The following is a 19,666-nucleotide window of genomic DNA, read 5'->3' as shown; positions in this document are numbered from 1 at the left end:
CAAATGCGTTGCTGGCACTGTGTTAGCCAAGGAGGGGAATAGAGTGTTTTTTGTCAAACTTTTGAATGGACAAACGTGCAGAAAGCACTTGGATCAGACCAAACTGTGGTTCACTGACAACCAAGAACAGTTTGAAGAGGACATGACCATCATTGATCCACCCACACACACTCAACCAGCAATCGACCTCGCGGTCAACCACGAGGATGAACCCAGAATGCCCGACAGACCGATCAGACCAGCCAAACCGCAGTGCAGCAATGATCCGACCAACTCACCCATGCCAGGACTTCAACTCAGGCGATCAACCCGGGAACGCAGAGCCCGGATCGCCTCCAATTGTAAATAACTTGTACATAAGACTTTGGGGGGGGGGGAATGATGTTATGTATGTAAACATTACCAATGTGTAAGACTTGCCACCAGGGGGTGCACCTGTGGGTGACCCAAGGGTCACCTGCACACCCTGGGCAAGCAGGTATAAAAGGCAGACTACCATACTGCCTCCTCACTCTGGAGTTATAATGAAAGAGATCAAGGCCACAACAGTTTGAGCTTAAATTATATAGTCTTGTGGAGTTAATCTAAACGTAACAGGGTCGCCGCCATCCTGCCTCCTCGTGTCTATAATTTGGGCACGTTTGCCAGTGTGGCACAGACCAAAACGGCAGGTGCGGGCACCCTAATTTACCTCATTAATAACTTGTTGTCAGACCCTTAATAGTGCTTTTAACCAGACCTTTTGAATTTCACTGTATGACAACAGGAATCATGCAGGTCAGGAACCATGTCTGTCAGGCTGAGACGGAAGTTCAGTGGCCATTGAGTTAGGTGATTACTGCAGAGCATGGACAGCACAAAAAGTACTTGCCTAAGGGAAAGGCTCTTGCTAAGTGCATTTTGAGCACAGATTTAAGTGTCCACAGTTTGCAAGTCTTCTCTGAAAATTTGGAAGTCACTCTCACCTCATTGCTACTACCTATCACATCATTGACAGATTGGTCTGCTGATCTCTACTTGACCTGCCATCTATTAAATCAGCATGGGTGCTGTTCATACTGTCTCAAACTGGTCCTCAGAATCGGACCAGCATAAACCCCAACATTAGCAGCACCAGGCACACCAGCAGTAACAGCACCACCAACCTTCTCCGCAATTACCTGATGCTCTACAGCATAGAGGGCATCAGCGCAGGGCTGTTCCACGCTGGAGGTGATACCCCCAACACAGGATATACAGGCACAGGATGAACTTCCTCGGCATGATTGAGCAGTGCTCAAGGAGGCTCAGGCTATTGCAGCAGATCATCACAGACATTTGCAGCTTACTGGAACAAGACACAGCCTGAGAGGATCTCAGAGATACTGTAATCGTGACTCACTTCAAGAAAGGTGACAAATCCGACTGCGGTAATTACAGAGGAGTTCCCCTGCTGTTTGCCACATGGAAAGTCATCGCAAGAACCTTCCTCAATTGCCTTCTCCCAATGTCTGATGAGCTCCTCCCAGAGTTGCAATGCAGATTCCGCCCACTAAGGGGCACAATGGACATGATCTTCATTGTGCGTCAAATTCAAGAGAAATGCAGGGAGCAGCACCAAACTCTGTACATGGCATTCTTTGACCTCACATAGGCCTTCAACGCTGTCAACCAGGAGGAATTATGGAGTGCCCTCCTCAAATTCGGCTGTCCTCAAAAGTTTGTCACGATCCTCCGCCTGCTTCACGATGACATGCAAGCCGTGATCCAGACCAACGGATCCACCACAGACCCAATACTCGCGCGGACTGGGGTCAAGCAAGGCTGCGTCATCGCATCTACTCTCTTCTCGATCTTCCTTGCTGCAATGCTCCATCTCACCCTCAATAAACTCCCTGCTGGAGTGGGGCTAATCTACAGAACAAATGGGAAATTGTTCAAACTCCATCGCCTCCAGTCCAGATCCAAGGTCGTCCCATCCTCTGTCATTGACTAACAGTATGCAGACGACACTTGCATTTGTGCACACTCGGAGGTCAAACTCCAAACTATCGTCACCACCTTCACCGAAGCATACGAGAGCATGGGCCTTACACTAAACAACCATAAGACAAAGGTCCTCGACCAACCTGCCCCTGTCACACAGCACTGCCGGCCAAGTATCAAGATCCATGACGAGAGCTTGGACCATTTTCCATACCCAGGGAGCCTACTGTCAACAGTGTTTGAAGACCGGGGAAGATCCGGCACCAAGCTGATGGTCTACAGAGCGGTAGTGAAACCCACCTTCCTATATGCTTCAGAAACATAGGCCCCGAATTTGGTGGAAGCTAAGTTCCGCCCAAGGGCTCCCCAAAGGAACGCTGGGATACCGACTGTACTTTGGGAGGAACTTCCATGAAAAAGTCCTGGAAAGACTGCCCGGCGGCAAAAAAAGGACACACCATGAATCTAGGCGGCAGCGGGCGGGAGATCCCAATCTCGGCAGCAAATGCAATCCTCGGCAAAGTACCGCCGAGGATTGAGTCGGGCCCAGGGAGGGGGGGGGGGGGGAAAACAGATAAAAATAAAAATTTCCAAAAAACAACAAAAAGAAACCACTGGAAAACCTTCAGAACAGCCCATCCAACTGAATCCCTGGAAAAAAAATAAAGAAAAGAAGTTTACTAACTTTTTTTGCAGGTCTTCATACTTACCATTGAGGTTAGACCTGCCTCCACGTGGCGGTCCTTTCCCCTGCTGCAGTGGACTCCCGCCCGGACCAAATGGGCAGCTCCGTGGGCGGGAGGACTCTTCTGTGCGTTGCGCACCGGCGGATGTCAGTGGGCAGTCCCCAGCGGTCTTCCCTCCCCGCCGGCGGGAGGCCTCCACCAAACTCGCTTGGAAGGGAGACTACCCAGAAAACCCGGTGGCAGCGGACGGTGAGTCCACCAAGTTTGGCCCATGGGCCCCGAAATTCAGTGCCGCCAGAAAGCTGGCGGTGTTAAGAGCATTTTACTTTTGCTGAAAACATGATTTTAACTCGAGATGTGTTGAGGGAGGGCGGAGTGCAGGAAGGAATAACTAACAAACTTCTCGGTTTGAGGCCTGGGCTATTTTAACTCCTGGTGCTCCTCCAGAAGGAACCTTACAAAAATTGAAAAAAATAATTACCTGTGGCTCTTCGGCCTCAATGCTGCTTGCTGCCAGCTTTTGCTGGAGCGTTGAAGATTGTACGCGATTCGCGCATATCAAAGTTAAATTGGCGTCGGGCTCCGAATTAAGTCATCAGAACCTGACATTTCAATGCGGGGATACAGCGGGTGTACACAGCAGCTTATGCCTGCTCACCATTTTAACCCCCCGGCCGGCATCATTCTTGTCGGGCGAACGATGTATGTTATACCTCTAACCATGAAAGAAGTTAATGTTAATATTGAAAGCTGTGCCTAAAATAGAAAAAGTTTGGATAAAATAGAATGCAACCTGCTTCATATCCTTTAGTTTATCTAATACAAGTCAGATATATGTAGATTTTTATGATATACAAATCTATGATGTTTGGTGAGAAAATGCCTATTTCTAAAAAACAGTCTGACTTTTTGATATTGTAGCTGGTAGTGTTAACTTGGCTATGATGTATTTACTAAGGCATACGAAAGCATGAGCCTTACGCTAAACATCCGTAAGACAAAGGTCCTCCACCAGCCTGTCCTCGCCGCACAGCACTGCCCCCCAGTCATCAAGATCCACGGCGCGGCCCTGGACACCGTGAACCACTTCCCATATCTCAGGAGCCTCCTATGAACAAGAGCAGGCATCGATGACGAGATCCAACATCGCCTCCAGTGCGCCAGTGCAGCCTTCGGCCGCCTGAGGAAAAGAGTGTTTGAAGACCAGGCTCTCAAAACTGCCACCAAGCTCATGGTCTACAGGGCTGTAGTAATACCTACCCTCCTGTATGGCTCAGAGACATGGACCATGTACAATAGACACCTCAAGTTGCTGGAGATATATCACCAACAGTGTCTCTGCAAGATCCTACAAATCCCCTGGGAGGACAGGCGCATCAACATCAATGTCCTCGTCCAGGCTAACATCCCCAGCATTGAAGCACTGACCACACTCGATCAGCTCCGCTGGGCAGACCACATAGTTCGCATGCCAGACACGAGACTCCCAAATCAAGTGCTCTACTCTGAGCTCCTTTACAGCAAACGAGCCAAAGGTGGGCAGTGGAAACGCTACAAGAACATCCCCACTGACACCTGGGACTCCCTGGCCCAAGACCGCCCTAAGTGGAGGAAGTGCATCCGAGAGGGCGCTGAGAACCTCGAGTCTCAATGCCGTGAGCATGCAGAAATCATGCGCAGACAGCGGAAAGGGCGTGCGGCAAACCAGTCCCACCCATCCCTTCCCTCAACGACTATCTGTCCCACCTGTGACAGAGTCTGCGGCTCTCATCTTGGACTGTTCAGCCACCAAAGAACTCACTTCGAGTGGAAGCAAGTCTTTCTCGATTCCGAGGGACTGCCTATGATGATGATGACAAAACCACTTTTATTACTGAATAAAAATAGTTGTTTTAATTAGTGGCCTTGGAAATAGCGGATGCATTGACAGTCATTTTCCAACATTCCATTGACTCTGGATCAGTTCCTATGGAGTGGAGGGTAGCCAATGTAACCCCACTTTTTAAAAAAGGAGGGAGAGAGAAAACAGGGAATTATAGACCGGTCAGCCTGACCTCAGTAGTGGGTAAAGTGATGGAATCAATTATTAAGGATGTCATAGCAGTGCATCTGGAAAATGGTGACATGATAGGTCCAAGTCAGCATGGATTTGTGAAAGGGAAATCATGCTTGACAAATCTTCTGGAATTTTTTGAGGATGTTTCCAGTAAAGTGGACAAGGGAGAACCAGTTGATGTGGTATATTTGGACTTTCAGAAGGCTTTCGACAAGGTCCCACACAAGAGATTAATGTGCAAAGTTAAAGCACATGGGATTGGGGGTAGTGTGCTGACGTGGATTGAGAACTGGTTGTCAGACAGGAAGCAAAGAGTAGGAGTAAACGGGTACTTTTCAGAATGGCAGGCAGTGACTAGTGGAGTGCCGCAAGGTTCTGTGCTGGGGCCCCAGCTGTTTACATTGTACATTAATGATTTAGACGAGGGGATTAAATGCAGTATCTCCAAATTTGCGGATGATACTAAGTTGGGTGGCAGTGTGAGCTGCGAGGAGGATGCTATTAGGCTGCAGAGTGACTTGGATAGGTTAGGTGAGTGGGCAAATGCATGGCAGATGAAGTATAATGTGGATAAATGTGAGGTTATCCACTTTGGTGGTAAAAACAGAGAGACAGACTATTATCTGAATGGTGACAGATTAGGAAAAGGGAAGGTGCAACGAGACCTGGGTGTCATGGTACATCAGTCATTGAAGGTTGGCATGCAGGTACAGCAGGCGGTTAAGAAAGCAAATGGCATGTTGGCCTTCATAGCGAGGGGATTTGAATACAGGGGCAGGGAGGTGTTGCTACAGTTGTACAGGGCCTTGGTGAGGCCACACCTGGAGTATTGTGTACAGTTTTGGTCTCCTAACTTGAGGAAGGACATTCTTGCTATTGAGGGAGTGCATCGAAGGTTCACCAGACTGATTCCCGGGATGGCGGGACTGACCTATCAAGAAAGATTGGATCAATTGGGATTGTATTCACTGGAGTTCAGAAGAATGAGAGGGGACCTCATAGAAACGTTTAAAATTCTGACGGGTTTAGACAGGTTAGATGCAGAAAGAATGTTCCCAATGTTGGGGAAGTCCAGAACCAGGGGTCACAGTCTGAGGATAAGGGGTAAGCCATTTAGGACCGAGATGAGGAGAAACTTCTTCACCCAGAGAGTGGTGAACCTGTGGAATTCTCTACCACAGAAAGTAGTTGAGGCCAATTCACTAAATATATTCAAAAGGGAGTTAGATGAAGTCCTTACTACTCGGGGGATCAAGGGTTATGGCGAGAAAGCAGGAAGGGGGTACTGAAGTTTCATGTTCAGCCATGAACTCATTGAATGGCGGTGCAGGCTAGAAGGGCTGAATGGCCTGCTCCTGCACCTATTTTCTATGTTTCTATGTTTCTATGTTTCTATAACCAGCTAAATCCAGTGCCTAATTCTGTGTTAGTGAGTGAGTGTGTGAGTGGAAGACACATATGCCAATATACTAAAAACACAATGCAGAACATGTAGAAATGCTGGATTTTGCACTGGAAAGTAAAGAGTACCATTTTTTTAACCCCCTAACGTTAGCTACATTAAAACAGGTTAGATTTTGAAACCAAAATAAATACATTTCACTCCAAAAGAAGGCAAGTTGACAGGTCTGGATGCGTCTATATTCCCTGGGGCAATAGCTGTTTCACCTGGCAATCCGTAGTGGTAGTGTAGTTTTGTCTTCTGACTTGGATCTCTCAAGGTGAGGATCAAGAGGTATTTGCGTTATTTAATGGGCATGGACAAATGGAAACATCTGGGGGTAGAAATTCAGCTCCGCCTGAAACGTGGCGCACCGACCATTTTATGCTGGTCATTAGCGCTGCAATGGATGCAGCAGCCATTGGAGCAAAATTTGGCATTTTTGTTGAAAAAAAGGAGTGGAGCGGTATTGGTGGTGGGAATGGGCTGTTTGCAACGGTGTGGGTGCGGAGTGGACAATAGGACTGATGCGAGTGTGAGGCAAAGCCATAATGATAGTCTTGAGGGCACTGGCGGCCAAAGCCATGATGAGACCCTAGAGGCCATTGGGAGCGAAAGCCACGACGACATTCTAGAGGCCATTCCATCTATTGGTGTCATGTCCGATGAGGCCAAGGAGAGGGGAACACAGCTGTCAGCACTGCTTCACACACTTGCATGTCCCAGCTCAGATACTGGGAGTACGCGGTCGAGAATGTTAGACTTAGCAGAGGGGTCTGCACTGGGTGATGCACAGGGGCCTAGCGGGCTGCAGCATGGTCAAGGGCAAAGGCAACCTCCGGTGCCATCTCTCTGGGGGGGGGCGAGGTTGCTCCTGAGTTCTGTTGAAGAGGACTCAGACGAGCCCATCGATGTTAGGGCTTATGAAAGAAGGGTGGAGGCCATGCATTCCCAGATGTTGGGGGCAATGACAAGAGTGCCGGAGAGCCTGTCACAAGTGGTCAGGAGCGTGGAGGAGTCTGCCCCCTGCATTGTGGACAGCTCTGTGTACACCATGGAACCCATCATTGCCAGTGTGCAGACGATGGCGGACTCCCAGAGTGACTGTGCGGATCCAGCTGTGATGCTGCGTGTCGTTGGTGATGTGGCAGTTGCCGTTACAGCACAGGAGCAAGAGAACAAATATCTGAGTGCTGTATTGGAGAGAATGGCCATGGCCCTGGAAGCTCAGAATGCTCATACACTCTCAACACTCTCAGCAACAGGACACGGAGCATCTTACTGCTGTCATCTCTGGTGGCATCAAGACTATGTCTGCTCTCATGCAGTCTCAGCTGGATGCCAAGCGAGAGCTGACTGTTGCCATCGCGGCTGGATCCACCACGGTCTATGGGGGACCTTCCGGTGTCACACCACACCACAGGCCTGTGATCCCTCAGATTGGTGGCGATGATGATGTGCTGCCCTGGGGAGTGGCGCAGGCTCCTCGGACCAATATGATGATGTGCTCTCTCAGGATCACAGCAGTCGTGACCTGTCACTCCGCCATTGCCGACAAGCATGGACTCGCCTGAGCCAAGACCGACTGAACGCACCGAGGAGGGTGCTGGTCAGTCTGCAGCCGGCCCTTTCAGGGCCAAAGCTGGTCAAGGACGTTCTAGAAGGACATCTGTAGTTTCAACACCTGAAATACAGCAGCCTTCCCAGACCCATGATGCAACCTCAGGGGAGACACTGCCATGTAATTTGAGAATAGGCATGCGTAAGAGGAGTAATAAGGAGATGCACAAGGGTGAGAAATGATTACTTGTATGTTTTTTGCACCTTTATTTCTTGTGTAAAAAATCTTTATTCTGTGTTCCCATATCTGTGCAGGTCTCTCATTTCACTGTGGGCAATGATGTGTGAAAGGACTCATTGGGATGGCCATTGAGATTCAAGGATGAAGGGTGAAGTGGGCATTAACTCATTGGAAACGAGCAGCAATCAGACGGGTCTGCACTTCCCTTGCAGCAGTTGGATGGCGACACCGCTTTCTGCATGGCCGGCGACCCGCATTCTGACCCTCCTCCGTCTCCTCCTCCTCCTTGTGCACATCGTGATCCTGGTCCTCCCACTCAGGTGGTACTCGTGGCTCATCCTTCAATGGTTGTGCCCTCATGATTGACAGGTTGTGAAGCATGCAGCAGGTAACCACGAATAGGGAGGCCTGCTCAAGCGAGTACTGCAACACTCCACCAGAGCGGTCCAGGCAATGGAACTTCTGCTTAAGGATCCTGATGCACTGCTCAATTAAGAACCTGGTGACTGAATGAGAGTTGTTGTAGGCTTGCTGCGCAGCAGTCCTGGGGTTGTGAAGGGGAGTCAGCAGCCAAGTGCACAGTGGGTAGCTCCTGTCTCTAAGGAGCCAGCTGCAATCTTGGTTTGGGTCAGCAAACATGTCGGGCATACTGGTCTGGCGCAGGACGAAAACATCGGGGTTGCTGCCAGGATACCGGGCATCAACTGCCATGAGTTTGCGGTGGTGGTCGCACACCAGCTGCACATTGAGGGAGTGGAATCCCTTGCAGTTTCTGAACATTTCAGGATTGTTTTGTGGCACCCTCAATGCGGCGTGACAAATGAAGTGATGCGTGGCGAACTGAGAAATGTTCGATATGTCTATGTAACAGATTGAAAAGATCCAGTGGCATTGAAATTGAGTGCAATGTTCACTTTGGTAACAATGCTCAAAGCTGTCCTCAGCCTTGCCTGAGTCTGGAGATCTGGCTGCAGGAGATTGCACAACTGCTTGACGATGTCCTTCCGGAATCGAAGTCTACGGAGACATTGGTCATCTATCAGGTCCACGAACAAAAACTGCTGGCTGTAGACCCTTGCATGATAGGGCCTTCTGCCCCCACATTTATGCTCGTGTCTTCCTATGGCAACTGCCTCATTACCTTCTCCCTCATGCTCTTGCTGCTCCTCGCCCTCTTCAGTCTGCTGCTGGCAAGCATCTGCCTCCTGTGCATCCTGCCTTCTTTCAATTTCGCCCTCACTCTGGTGCAGGGGATCAGCGTACCTGACCCGCCTCGTGACAGCAGGTCCTTCCTGGGCCACCTCTCTGGGTTGAGGTCTCTCGCAATTTCCAGGCCCTTCTCTATGTTGGGCATCCATGTCTGCTGCGTCCCTTGCCCGCTGCCTCTGGAGCCGTTGGAGATGGCACCGCCTTCTCCTGCGTGCTGCCCTGCCGCGCTCAATGTGCAGGAGGTGTTCCGCTGCCAGTACTGAGCCCATTGCCTCTGCAAGCACAACCTCCACAATGAGGCCTCTGTGATTGAGGACCCTAGCCCACTAGCAGTCAATGCCACTCTGAAAAGAGCAACTGACAAACATGTGAGAAGTCCGAAAAATTCTCGGCCCAAAAAATGGAGATGCACACACATGCCTATAAAGTTAGCTGGCAGTCTTGAGGTGGCACAGTGCCAGAAGACTGACCTAAATTTTCCTTTCGGGCAGAGCCACATCGTTAAGGACACATCTGCAGAAGCGGAGCGGAAGTGGGGGGAGCGGGGTGGATCTGCATACCGCAGCAAAAAGCCCCGAGGTCAATTCCGCTTTCAGGCGGCCAAAGACCTTATAGGAAGGCCGAATTTCAGTCCCCTGATGTTTAATTGCAGGTTTTGTCTCAAGCCAGAGACAAACATGATCTGTCCATCTTTAATTTGTGATTTACAATCTTTCAAGCTTTTATTTTAACACAAATAATTAAATATAGAATTATTAAAGTACTAGGTTTAATAACTGACTTACTGTAGAACTGCAATTCATTTTATAAAATGTCATAACTAGCAAGAGTGGTTGAGAAATCCAAAGCCAGTATCAAACATAAAATAAAATGCATTCAACACCATTTTGTATGATTTACAGAGTTAGCTGAATGTTCTTACCTGAAGGATCAAAGCTGGTGTATTCAGCACGAAATCCAAGATTACTGGTATAAGAGTCTGAGTGAAACTGAACTGTTAGGCTATTAGAGGTACTGGGCACGACCAATGACTTGGTGTGTTCACCACAATACCTATATAAAGAAACAGAAGCTGTCAGTGCAACCATAAACTACGAAATAACATGATTTTTTTAAACCTACCGTATCATTACAAATAATTTAACCAATATAGATAGCAATACAAGTGATACCTTCTAGTTATGTTATTTGATATAAAATATAGAAGTTATTGATGTTGACTTGCTATAGTATATTACGCTCTGATTACATGATCATATGAGTCATACAACATAATTTTTATTTATTATGTAATGTGTTGACTGGGTAGAAGAAACAATCTCAAAGTGACCTGCAGTGGATAATTTGGTGATAATCATTCTGACCAAAATTGAAATGGCATATGAAATAATCTGAACAGTAAAGTATTGTTACATTTAGTCATTGCCATTCATCATCTATACAATTGACATACATTTTTTTCTCAATGAACGTTTGCAGGCATTTTAATATGCTTTTGTGACGGTTTCTCGTCAGTACAACTTTCCTGATACTGGCTGCACGAAATGGCATACACACAGCGCCCCCAGCAGTAAGTTGATAAGATGCTTAACTGGTTTAGATATTAAAATGTTTGATCCAGCTGTGGTCTGAAGCCACCTTGAAAGCCGCATCCGATGCTGGCCACTGAGAAACACATATATACCAACCTATACAACTCGGGGAAAGCTGATGAACAGTTTCAAATAATAATGTAAAACTGAAAAACAGCCCTGAATAAAGACCAATGACGGGTGAATAAGTTAAATTCCACTTTTTTTACATTGCATTTCTGGATATTTGAGTTTTTCTGTGAAAGCTGAAACCCAACGGCCTTACCTATGACTTATGAAAAGCAATAGTTCCAATTGGGAGTGCAGTGGCATCTAAACTTGTTATGGTTTAAGTTACAGCGAGTCCCACTGGTCCATCAGTCATATAAAGGGGGAATAAACTGAAGTACAGAAAGGTGCAACTTTTGTGCAGTGATAAATTTAGAAATATTTGATGAGGAAATGGTGTTGGTGTAAAATATACTTCTGGAAGAGGGGGTCTATGAGCATGCTCCCCACACTTTCTGGTGCATTTTTCAACATTTTGAAATGTATAATGATTCAGCCAGAAAATTATGCTGCAATAGTTTTAGATATAATATATTCTTTTAATGAAAAAAAAGATATAAAAGTAGTTGTTCTGAGTCACAATTGACTTTTGCTTTTTGCATCATTAGGTAATGTGCAGTAACTATTGATTGCACAGATTCAGAGACAATTCTTTGTAATTTGAGAACTGCAACTCAACCTGATGAGCAGCATTGCTGATCATTCAGGGGTGGCACTGTAATTTATACGGTCTGGTAGTAGCGCACAGTGAAATATGAAACTTCATAACTGCTAATTTTTTCAGACTTTTTCAACCATTGTGAGTAGCCTTGTTGATAGCGGGACTGAGTTATAGGGGCCCAGGCTCTTCATACTTTACAACAGAGAGCGCTGATTGAGGAGAGGGTGCTTGCAGAGGAGAAATGGGCTCAGTGCTGGCAGCGGAACGCCTCCTGCACATTGTTCGTGGCAGGGAGGCTCGCAGGAGAAAGCGGCGTCGGCTCCAACAGCTGCAGAGGCAGTGGGCAAGGGAGGCAGCTCACATGGGTGAGGAACATGCAGGAGGCCATGGAGATGGCGACAGAACTGAACCCAGAGAGGTGCACCAGGAAGGACCTCAGGAAGGGCCTACCGTCAGGAGAAGGGTCAGGTTTGCAGACCTCCCCCCGCACAACATTGTGGGCCAGATACACAGGAGGCGGCATGCACAGGAGGCAGATCCTTGCCAGCAGCAGGCTGCAGAGGGTGAGGACTAATAAGAGCAGGAAGGAGAAGGCAATGAGGCAGCTGTCAGAGGAAGACACCAACATCGATGTGGTGGCAGAAGGCCCTATCGTCAAAGGGTCTACAGACAGCCGTTCTCCTACATGGACCTGACAGATGACCTGTGTCTCCAGAGATGGCCATTCCGCAAGGACATTGTGATGGAGCTGTGCAATCTCCTGCAGCCAGACCTGCAGTCTCAAACAAGGTTGAGGACAGCTCTGACCATCACATCAAAGGTCACCATTGCCCTCAATTTTGTTTTCGACTGGATCTTTTCAAGCTGCAACAGCTCCAAGTTTGTCGCGCATAGCTCCATCAGTCAGGTGACAGATGATCTGTCTAAGAGGAGGAGGAACTACCTATCCTTCCCTATGAGCAGGGAGAAGCAGTTTTAGCGACAGACCGGATTTGTGAGGATTGCGGCTTCCCCAGGGTTCAGGGCACCATAGACTGCACACACGTCGCAATGAGGGCGCCACAGAACGATCCCAAGATCTTCAGTAACAGCAAGGGATTCCATTCCCTGAATGTTCAGCTGTTGTGCGTCCACAGCCACAAAATCATGGCAGCAGCCACGATGCTTTCATCCTGCGACAGATCTGTATGCCAGGTGTTTTTGCTGGGCCAAACCAAGATTGTGGCTGGCTCCATGGAGACAGGGGCTACCCACTCTGCACTTGGCTGCTGACTCCCTTTCGCTACCCCAGGCCTGCTGCACAGCAATTGTACAATAACTCCCATTCAGCCACCAGGTGCATCATTGAGCAGACCATCGGAATCCTTAAACAGAGGTTCCATTGCCTGGATTGCTCAGGAGGAGTGTTGCAGTACTCGCTTGAGCGGGTCTCCCTATTCATGGTCTGCTGCATGCTTCACAACCTGACAATCATAAAGGCACAACCATTGAAGGCAAGGCAGCAGTACCACCTGAGGAAGAGAACCAGGAGGAGGAGATGTGCGAAGAGCAGGAGAAGGAGGAGGAGGACCAGGATGCAGGTCGGCAGCCACGCAGGAGGCGACGTCGCCACCCAGACCCTGCAAGGGAAGTCCTAAACCATCTCATTGCTGCTCGTTTCCGCTGAGTTCATGTGCACTTTAGCCTTCATCTGTGCATCTCCATGGAAAAACCAATGAATCCTTTCACACATCATTCCCCACAGTGAAATGAGAGACCTGCACAGATATTCAAACCCAAAATAAAGATTTATTAGGCCAGAAATAATGGATCCACAAAACATACACATTACCAATTCTCACCCTTGTGCATTTCCTTTTAACCCCTCTTACGCCTACCTATTCTGGAACTGTACCGCAGCGTCTCTCCTTTGGCTGCATCATGGCTCTGGGAAGGCGGCTGTGTTTCAGGTGTAGAGGCTACAGATGTCCTTCAAGAAGCCGCATCCTCCTTGGCGCCTTCAGTCGGAATTAGCTGGGGCAAATCCGTGGTTGGCAGCAATGGCGGAGTGGGAGGTCTTGGCTCAGGACTGCTGTGATTCTGAGAGAGCACACTAGGATCCTGGTCTGAGGAGCCTGTGCCACTCCCTCAGGGCAGCACCTCACCATCCCCACCAATCTGCTGGAGCACAGGTTGGTGGGGTGGCGCGACACTGGAAGGTCCCCGGTGGACTGTGGTGGACCCAGCCACGATGGCTGAAGTCAGATCTCGCTTGGCATCCAGCTGAGACTGCATGAGAGCAGACACAGTCTCGATGCCACCAGAGATGGCAGCAGTAAGACGCTCTGTGGCCTGTTGCCCAGAGTGCACGAGAGCATTCAAAGCTTCCAGGGCTGCAGCCATCCTCTCCAATACAGCACTCAGACATTCGTTCCCTTGTGTTTTTGCTGTTATGGCAGCTGGCATAACGTCCACGACACGCGACATCACAGCTGGATTCGCACAGTCTCTCTGGGAGTCCACCATCGTCTGCACACTGGCAATAATGAGCTCCATGGTATGCGCAGAGCTGTCCTCAATGCGGGAGGCCGCTTCTGCCATGTTCCTGACTACTTGCGACAGGCTCTCGGGCACCCATGCCATTGCCCCCGACATTTTCAAATGCATGGCCTCCACCCTTCTTTCATAAGCCCTAACGTCGATGGGCTCGTCTTAGTCCTCTGCAGCAGAACTTGCGTGCAAACTCGCCCCCCAGAGAGATGGCACCCGAGGTAGCCTTTGCCCTTGACTATGCTGCAGCCCGCTAGGCCCCGGTGCATCATCCAGTGCAGCCCCTCTGCTAAATCTAACTGCATCGAATGCGTACTCCCAGTATCTGAGCTGGCGCGTGAGTGTAGGAAGCAGTGACGTGGCGCTGGCAGCAGTGCCCCCCTCTTCATCGCCCTCATCGGACATGCCGCCAATGTCTGCACTCGGCTCAAGGGTTTTGTCCTGACTCTGGCTCGCAGTCGCCTCAAGGGTCTCGGTCTCGCTCTAGCTCATATTTGGGGTCTCCTCTGCAATTGTAAATGGCACAAGGGGTCCGTCAGGGTGAGGTAGGGCATTGCACCATGCAGCAATTAACTTGCACATAATCATAAGCAATTGACTGGTAGGTACTTTAACTTTTAGGGAGAGATGGCATTAAAGAAAGACCTTGCCTATGCTTCCCCCAGTGGGATTCACATGACCAGTGGACACAAGGAAGGCAACATGTGGGTCCACTAGCTGCTGCACCCTATCATCTATATCACTCAACTGCTATCGGCCTCGCCCACACCAGTCCTCTGTTGCTCCAAACAATTGTGGGAGACCTTGGCCTGCAAAGCAAAGAAGGGTTGCTAAGTAGCAATGTCATGAAGTCTCGGCAATGAGTGCAAGTGTGGGTCCATTACATGCAGGTGTAACTCTCACGTGAAAGGGATCCTCCATTGTGAGTATGCCCACATAGGTCATCATCATCATCATCACAGGCAGTCCCTTGGATTTGAGGATGACTTGCTTCTACTCTAAAAGTGAGTTCTCAGGTGGCTGAAGAGTCCAATGTGGGACCTATAGTCTCTGTCACAGGTGAAGCAGACAGTGGTTGAAGGAATGGGTGGGTGGGGAGCCTGGGTTGACACACGCTCCTTCTGCTGCCTGCGCTTGGTTTCTGTTTGTTCTTGGCGATGGGACTCGAGGTGCTCAGCACCCTCCCGGATGCTCTTTCTCCATTTTGGGCAGTCATGGGCCAGGAATTCCCAGGAGTCAGTGGGGATGTTGCACTTTATCAAGGAGGCTTTGAGGGTGTCCTTGAAGTGATTTCTCTGCCCACCTGGGGCTCGCTTGCCATGTCGACGCTCCGAGTAGAGCGCTTGCTTTGGGAGTCTCGTGTCAGGCATGCGGACGATGCTGCCCGCCCAATGGAGCTGATCGAGCGTGGTCAATGCTTCGATGCTGGGGATGTTGGTCTGAGTGAGAACACTGACATTGGTGCATTTATCCTGCCAATGGATTTGCAGGATCTTGCAGAGGCAGCGTTGGTGGTACTTCTCCAGCATTTTGTGGTGTTTGCTGTATATAGTCCACGTCTCTGAGGAGGGCAAGTATCGCTACTGCCCTGTAGACCATAAGCTTGGTGCCGGATTTGAGGTCCTGGTCTTCAAGCACTCTCTTCCTCAGGTGACCGAAGGTTGCGCTGGTGCACTGAAGGCGGTGTTGGACCTCATCGTCAATGTCTGCTCTTGCTGACAGTAGGCTCTCGAGGTGTGGAAAATGGTCCACGTTGTCCAAGGAGTGGAACTAAACCATAAAACAAAGGGAATCTGTTCAATCTCCCCCGCCTCCAGGCCAGATACAAGATCATCCTATCCCTCTGTCATTGAACTACAGTACGCAGACGACGCTTGTGTCTGCGCACACTCGGAGGCCGAACTCCAATCCATCGTCAAATCCTTCACCGAGGCGCATGAGAGCATGGACCTTACGCTAAACATCCATAAGACAAAGGTCTTCTGACCCCACCACACAGCACTGCCCCCGGTTATCACATTGGTATCATGCCTCAGCAATCAAATGGTGCTTCACTGACTATATAGTAAAGGTGGGAAATAAGAGGTGCAGGAGAGACTCGCATATAGAAGGTGAGGAGTTGGTTTCATTTATGCATAGTATATCGTGATACGAGTTATTATTAATGCAGTGTGTAAACGTTCTACAGGCCTATTTCTTCATGCATTTTATGACGTGTTTGTGCTTTAATAGTACGGTGGGGAAGGGGGTTGGTCAGGGGTTTACAAAGAGGCCTTGAATGTCTTGGTATCCAGGGACCTGAGAATTCCCAATCTGTCTCTGGTTGGGATGTACAGAATCTAGGCTAACTGCTAAATTTGCAAGTTTCAGAATATGCCCACATGAATATAGCACAACACTTTAGCCATTGTACTGCACTAGTACAATGTCCCTATGTGCTGATAAATATCCTTTCTGTCTATTCTCAGATTCTGGAAAAGGCAATGATGTGTAGCAAAGCTCTGGAGAACACAATGCTTTACCAGAGTGCACAGCATTCCACTGACCCTTCCTGTAAGCACAAGCCCATAGAGTCGCATGCAAAGGATTGTCAGGTGATGAGGGGTCGAAGCACAACTGGGTACGGCAGGCCATGTTGGTTCTCGGGACAGGAGAGTGTTGAATGCCAATAAGTGCAGACTGAAGACACAGCTTGGTTGAATACCTCTATAAGCTGGTTACAGATGCACTATACAGCGCTAAGAATGGTGCAGCACTTGCAAGAGTCACTTGAATCTGTATATATGTGCTTCAAAGAATGGATGATATGTTGTCTTTAATGCAGTATGTTGCACATGTTGGAACAGATTACTTGGTGTACGTAGTGGCCACCATAGTTACACAGAATATAGGGGGGGGGGGAATTTCAACATTGTCGTGCCTATTTTTTGAGTATTGCCGGGTGATGGAGAATTAATCTTGGGTCGAGAATCAAGATCCCATGCTTGATCTTTCCTGGAAGTGCAGTGGCTGTCAAATTGGAAGGCGGCGACTTCTAGATATGCAAGAAACAGGCATTAGGTGTCCTGCATATACAAATCAGGGTCCTAATTATAGAACCCTGAATCAAATTGGTTATCAAAAGGGCAGAGTTGTGTTACACATGCTATGCCCAATTGTTCCGGATCTTAAGCAGCCTAACCAATGGTCCTCAAAGGGATCACTGGATGCTGCGCCAAAAAAATACAGTGCCCACCACTTAAAAATGTCCACATTTAAAATTGGCAGTCGCTGATATTGGCCAAAAAGCGCTAATCATTAGCCATTTGCAATAACATCAATTTCAAAGTTGCCCATTATAGCATCGTAAATGCTCCATTTATTTCAGGAAGAAACAGCTGTGCATACTCGGTAGTTCGCATTGTTATATTTCTCTCTTGTTTTTATTGCTGTTTCAACTGTAGGTATCTTTAGCACATGCTGCGCCATGAATTTATTCTCTCTGGAAGTATATGGTCTGATTTACTGTTCACTTGTATGGGGAGCAAGCCAGCGTGCATGCTTTGGCTTACAGCACTTTGTCAAAGATATCCATTCCATGGCTCAATTTATTAGTATACAAAACCTACTGTGCTACTAGGAAGTTTCCAAAAAATGTATAGCACTGCAACTGAAATGATTTTTAATTTTGTTACGGCTACTGCATTAAACTGGCCATCGCATACAGCGGGCAAATCGTGTTCGCACAATTGAGCCCACTATAAGCAGTGGGGACTGTACATTCATTTTCATGGAGCTAGAAAGAAAGCAAGCTCCTCCTCGCTCCACAGAAACCCTCCGGGTGCCACCCCACCACCCGCCGCCCCTCACCTCAAGACCTACCTGTGGGCCAAGCCAAAAAAATATGTTTTTATTCGATCATGGGATGTGGGCATCACTGGCAAGGCCAGCATTTATTGCCCATCTCTAATTGAGAAGGTGGTTGTGAGCCACCTTCTTGAACCGCTGCCGTCTGTGTGGTGAAAGTACTCCTACAGTGCTGTTAGGAAGGGAGCTCCAGGAGTTTCACCCAATGATGAAGAAATGGCAATATACATTCCAGTCAGGATAGTGTGTGACTTGAAGGGGAACTTGGAGGTGATGGCGTTCCGATGTGCCTGCTGCCCTTGTCCTTCTAGGTGTTAGAGGTCGCGGGTTTGGGAGGTACTGTCGAAGAACCCTTGGCGGGTTGCTGCAGTGTATCTTGTAAATGGCACACACTGTAGTCACGGCGTGCTGGTGGTGGAGAAAGTGAATTTTTAAGATGGTGGATGGGGTGCCAATCAAGCGGGCCGCTTTGTCCTGGATGTTGTTGAGCTTCTTGAGTATTGTTGGAGCTGCACTAATCCAGGCAAGTGGGGAGTATTCCATCACACTCCTGACTTTTTGCAGACAACTACTGTTATGTATGCAACACCTTGCAACCAGCATTCTACCACCACCAGAGGGCGCATCTGTTGGAGTCCCAAGGGATCCCAGCATCCCTTGGGAGCACTGCATATAAGCAGGCCCCTCCCATGCTGTGTCAGCACTCTGGAGTCAGAATAAAGAGACAAAGGTCACACTTCCTCAAGTCTACAGTACTCAGTCACATTGCTTTATTTGAGACATAACAACTGCCGACGAGTAATAGATAATGAACCATCTCGTGAAAATGCAGAGAACTGTTGGTATCCTGAAGAAATTCTCAGACGGTGACGATTGGGAAACCTTCGTAGAACGACTCGACCAATACTTCATGACCAACGAGCTGAAAGGGAATGTGAACGCTGCCAAACGAAGAGCAATCCTCCTCACCATCTGCGGGGCAACAACCTATGGCCTCATGAAAAATCTTCTTGCTCTGGTGAAACCAACAACAAAATCGTATGAAGAACTGTGTAGCTGGTCCGGGAGCACCTAAATCCGAAGGAGAGCATTCTGAAAGCAATGTACCGATTTTACACATGTCAACGGTCTGAAGACCAGGAAGTGGCGAGCTACGTCGCCGAACTAAGGTGCCTTGCAGGACATTACAAATTCGGTGGATTCCTGCTAAGAGACATTTTTGTGCTTGGCATTGGCCATGAGGATATCCTTCACAAATTATTGACTGTGGAAACACGGAACCTGAGCAAAGCCATAACGATAGCCCAGGCATTTATGTCCACCAGTGAGAACACCAAACAAATTTTGCAGCATAAAATTGCATCGGCAAGTACTGTACACAAAGTAACGTCGTTTTCAGGCAGGAATGCATATGGCAGAACGTACACGCCTGCAGCTGCACGACCTCAGATGACTCCGAGTCCGCCATCGTGTGAATGCGAGGCAGTTAACACCTTGTTGGCGCTGCGGAGGTGATCATCGAGCTCATCAATGCCACTTCAAACACTATGCGTGCAAAGGCTGTGGAACAATGGGACACCTCCAGCGAAAGTGCAGACAAGCTGCAAACCCTGCAAGTCACTACGTTGCAGAGGAAGACCGATCCATGGCGGATCAGGCTGAACTAGAGACTCAAACTGAGGAGGCATAAGTGTATGGGGTACACACCATCACCACTAAATGTCCACCGATCATGTTAAAAGTTGAACTGAACGGAATTCCAGTATCCATGGAATTGGACATAGGTGCGAGTCAGTCTATCATGAGCAAAAAGGCCTTCGAGAGGCTGTGGT

At 48.6% G+C, this 19,666-nt stretch overlaps 1 protein-coding gene across 1 annotated transcript in view; it reads right to left on the bottom strand.

The window, feature by feature from the left end:
- LOC139275542 (suppressor of tumorigenicity 14 protein homolog) overlaps positions 1–19,666 on the bottom strand; it is a 272,613-nt gene that overhangs the window by 134,697 nt on the left and 118,250 nt on the right. The window contains exon 11 of the mRNA XM_070892710.1: positions 10,081–10,211. Coding sequence (XP_070748811.1) covers positions 10,081–10,211 — 131 coding nt within the window. The remainder of the gene's footprint in view (positions 1–10,080; positions 10,212–19,666) is intronic.

Source organism: Pristiophorus japonicus, chromosome 11 (genome assembly GCF_044704955.1).
Source record: "Pristiophorus japonicus isolate sPriJap1 chromosome 11, sPriJap1.hap1, whole genome shotgun sequence".
NCBI lineage: Eukaryota > Metazoa > Chordata > Chondrichthyes > Pristiophoridae > Pristiophorus > Pristiophorus japonicus.
The sequence above is the reverse complement of the archived record's forward strand: the minus strand, read 5'-3'. Positions and strand labels throughout refer to the sequence as shown.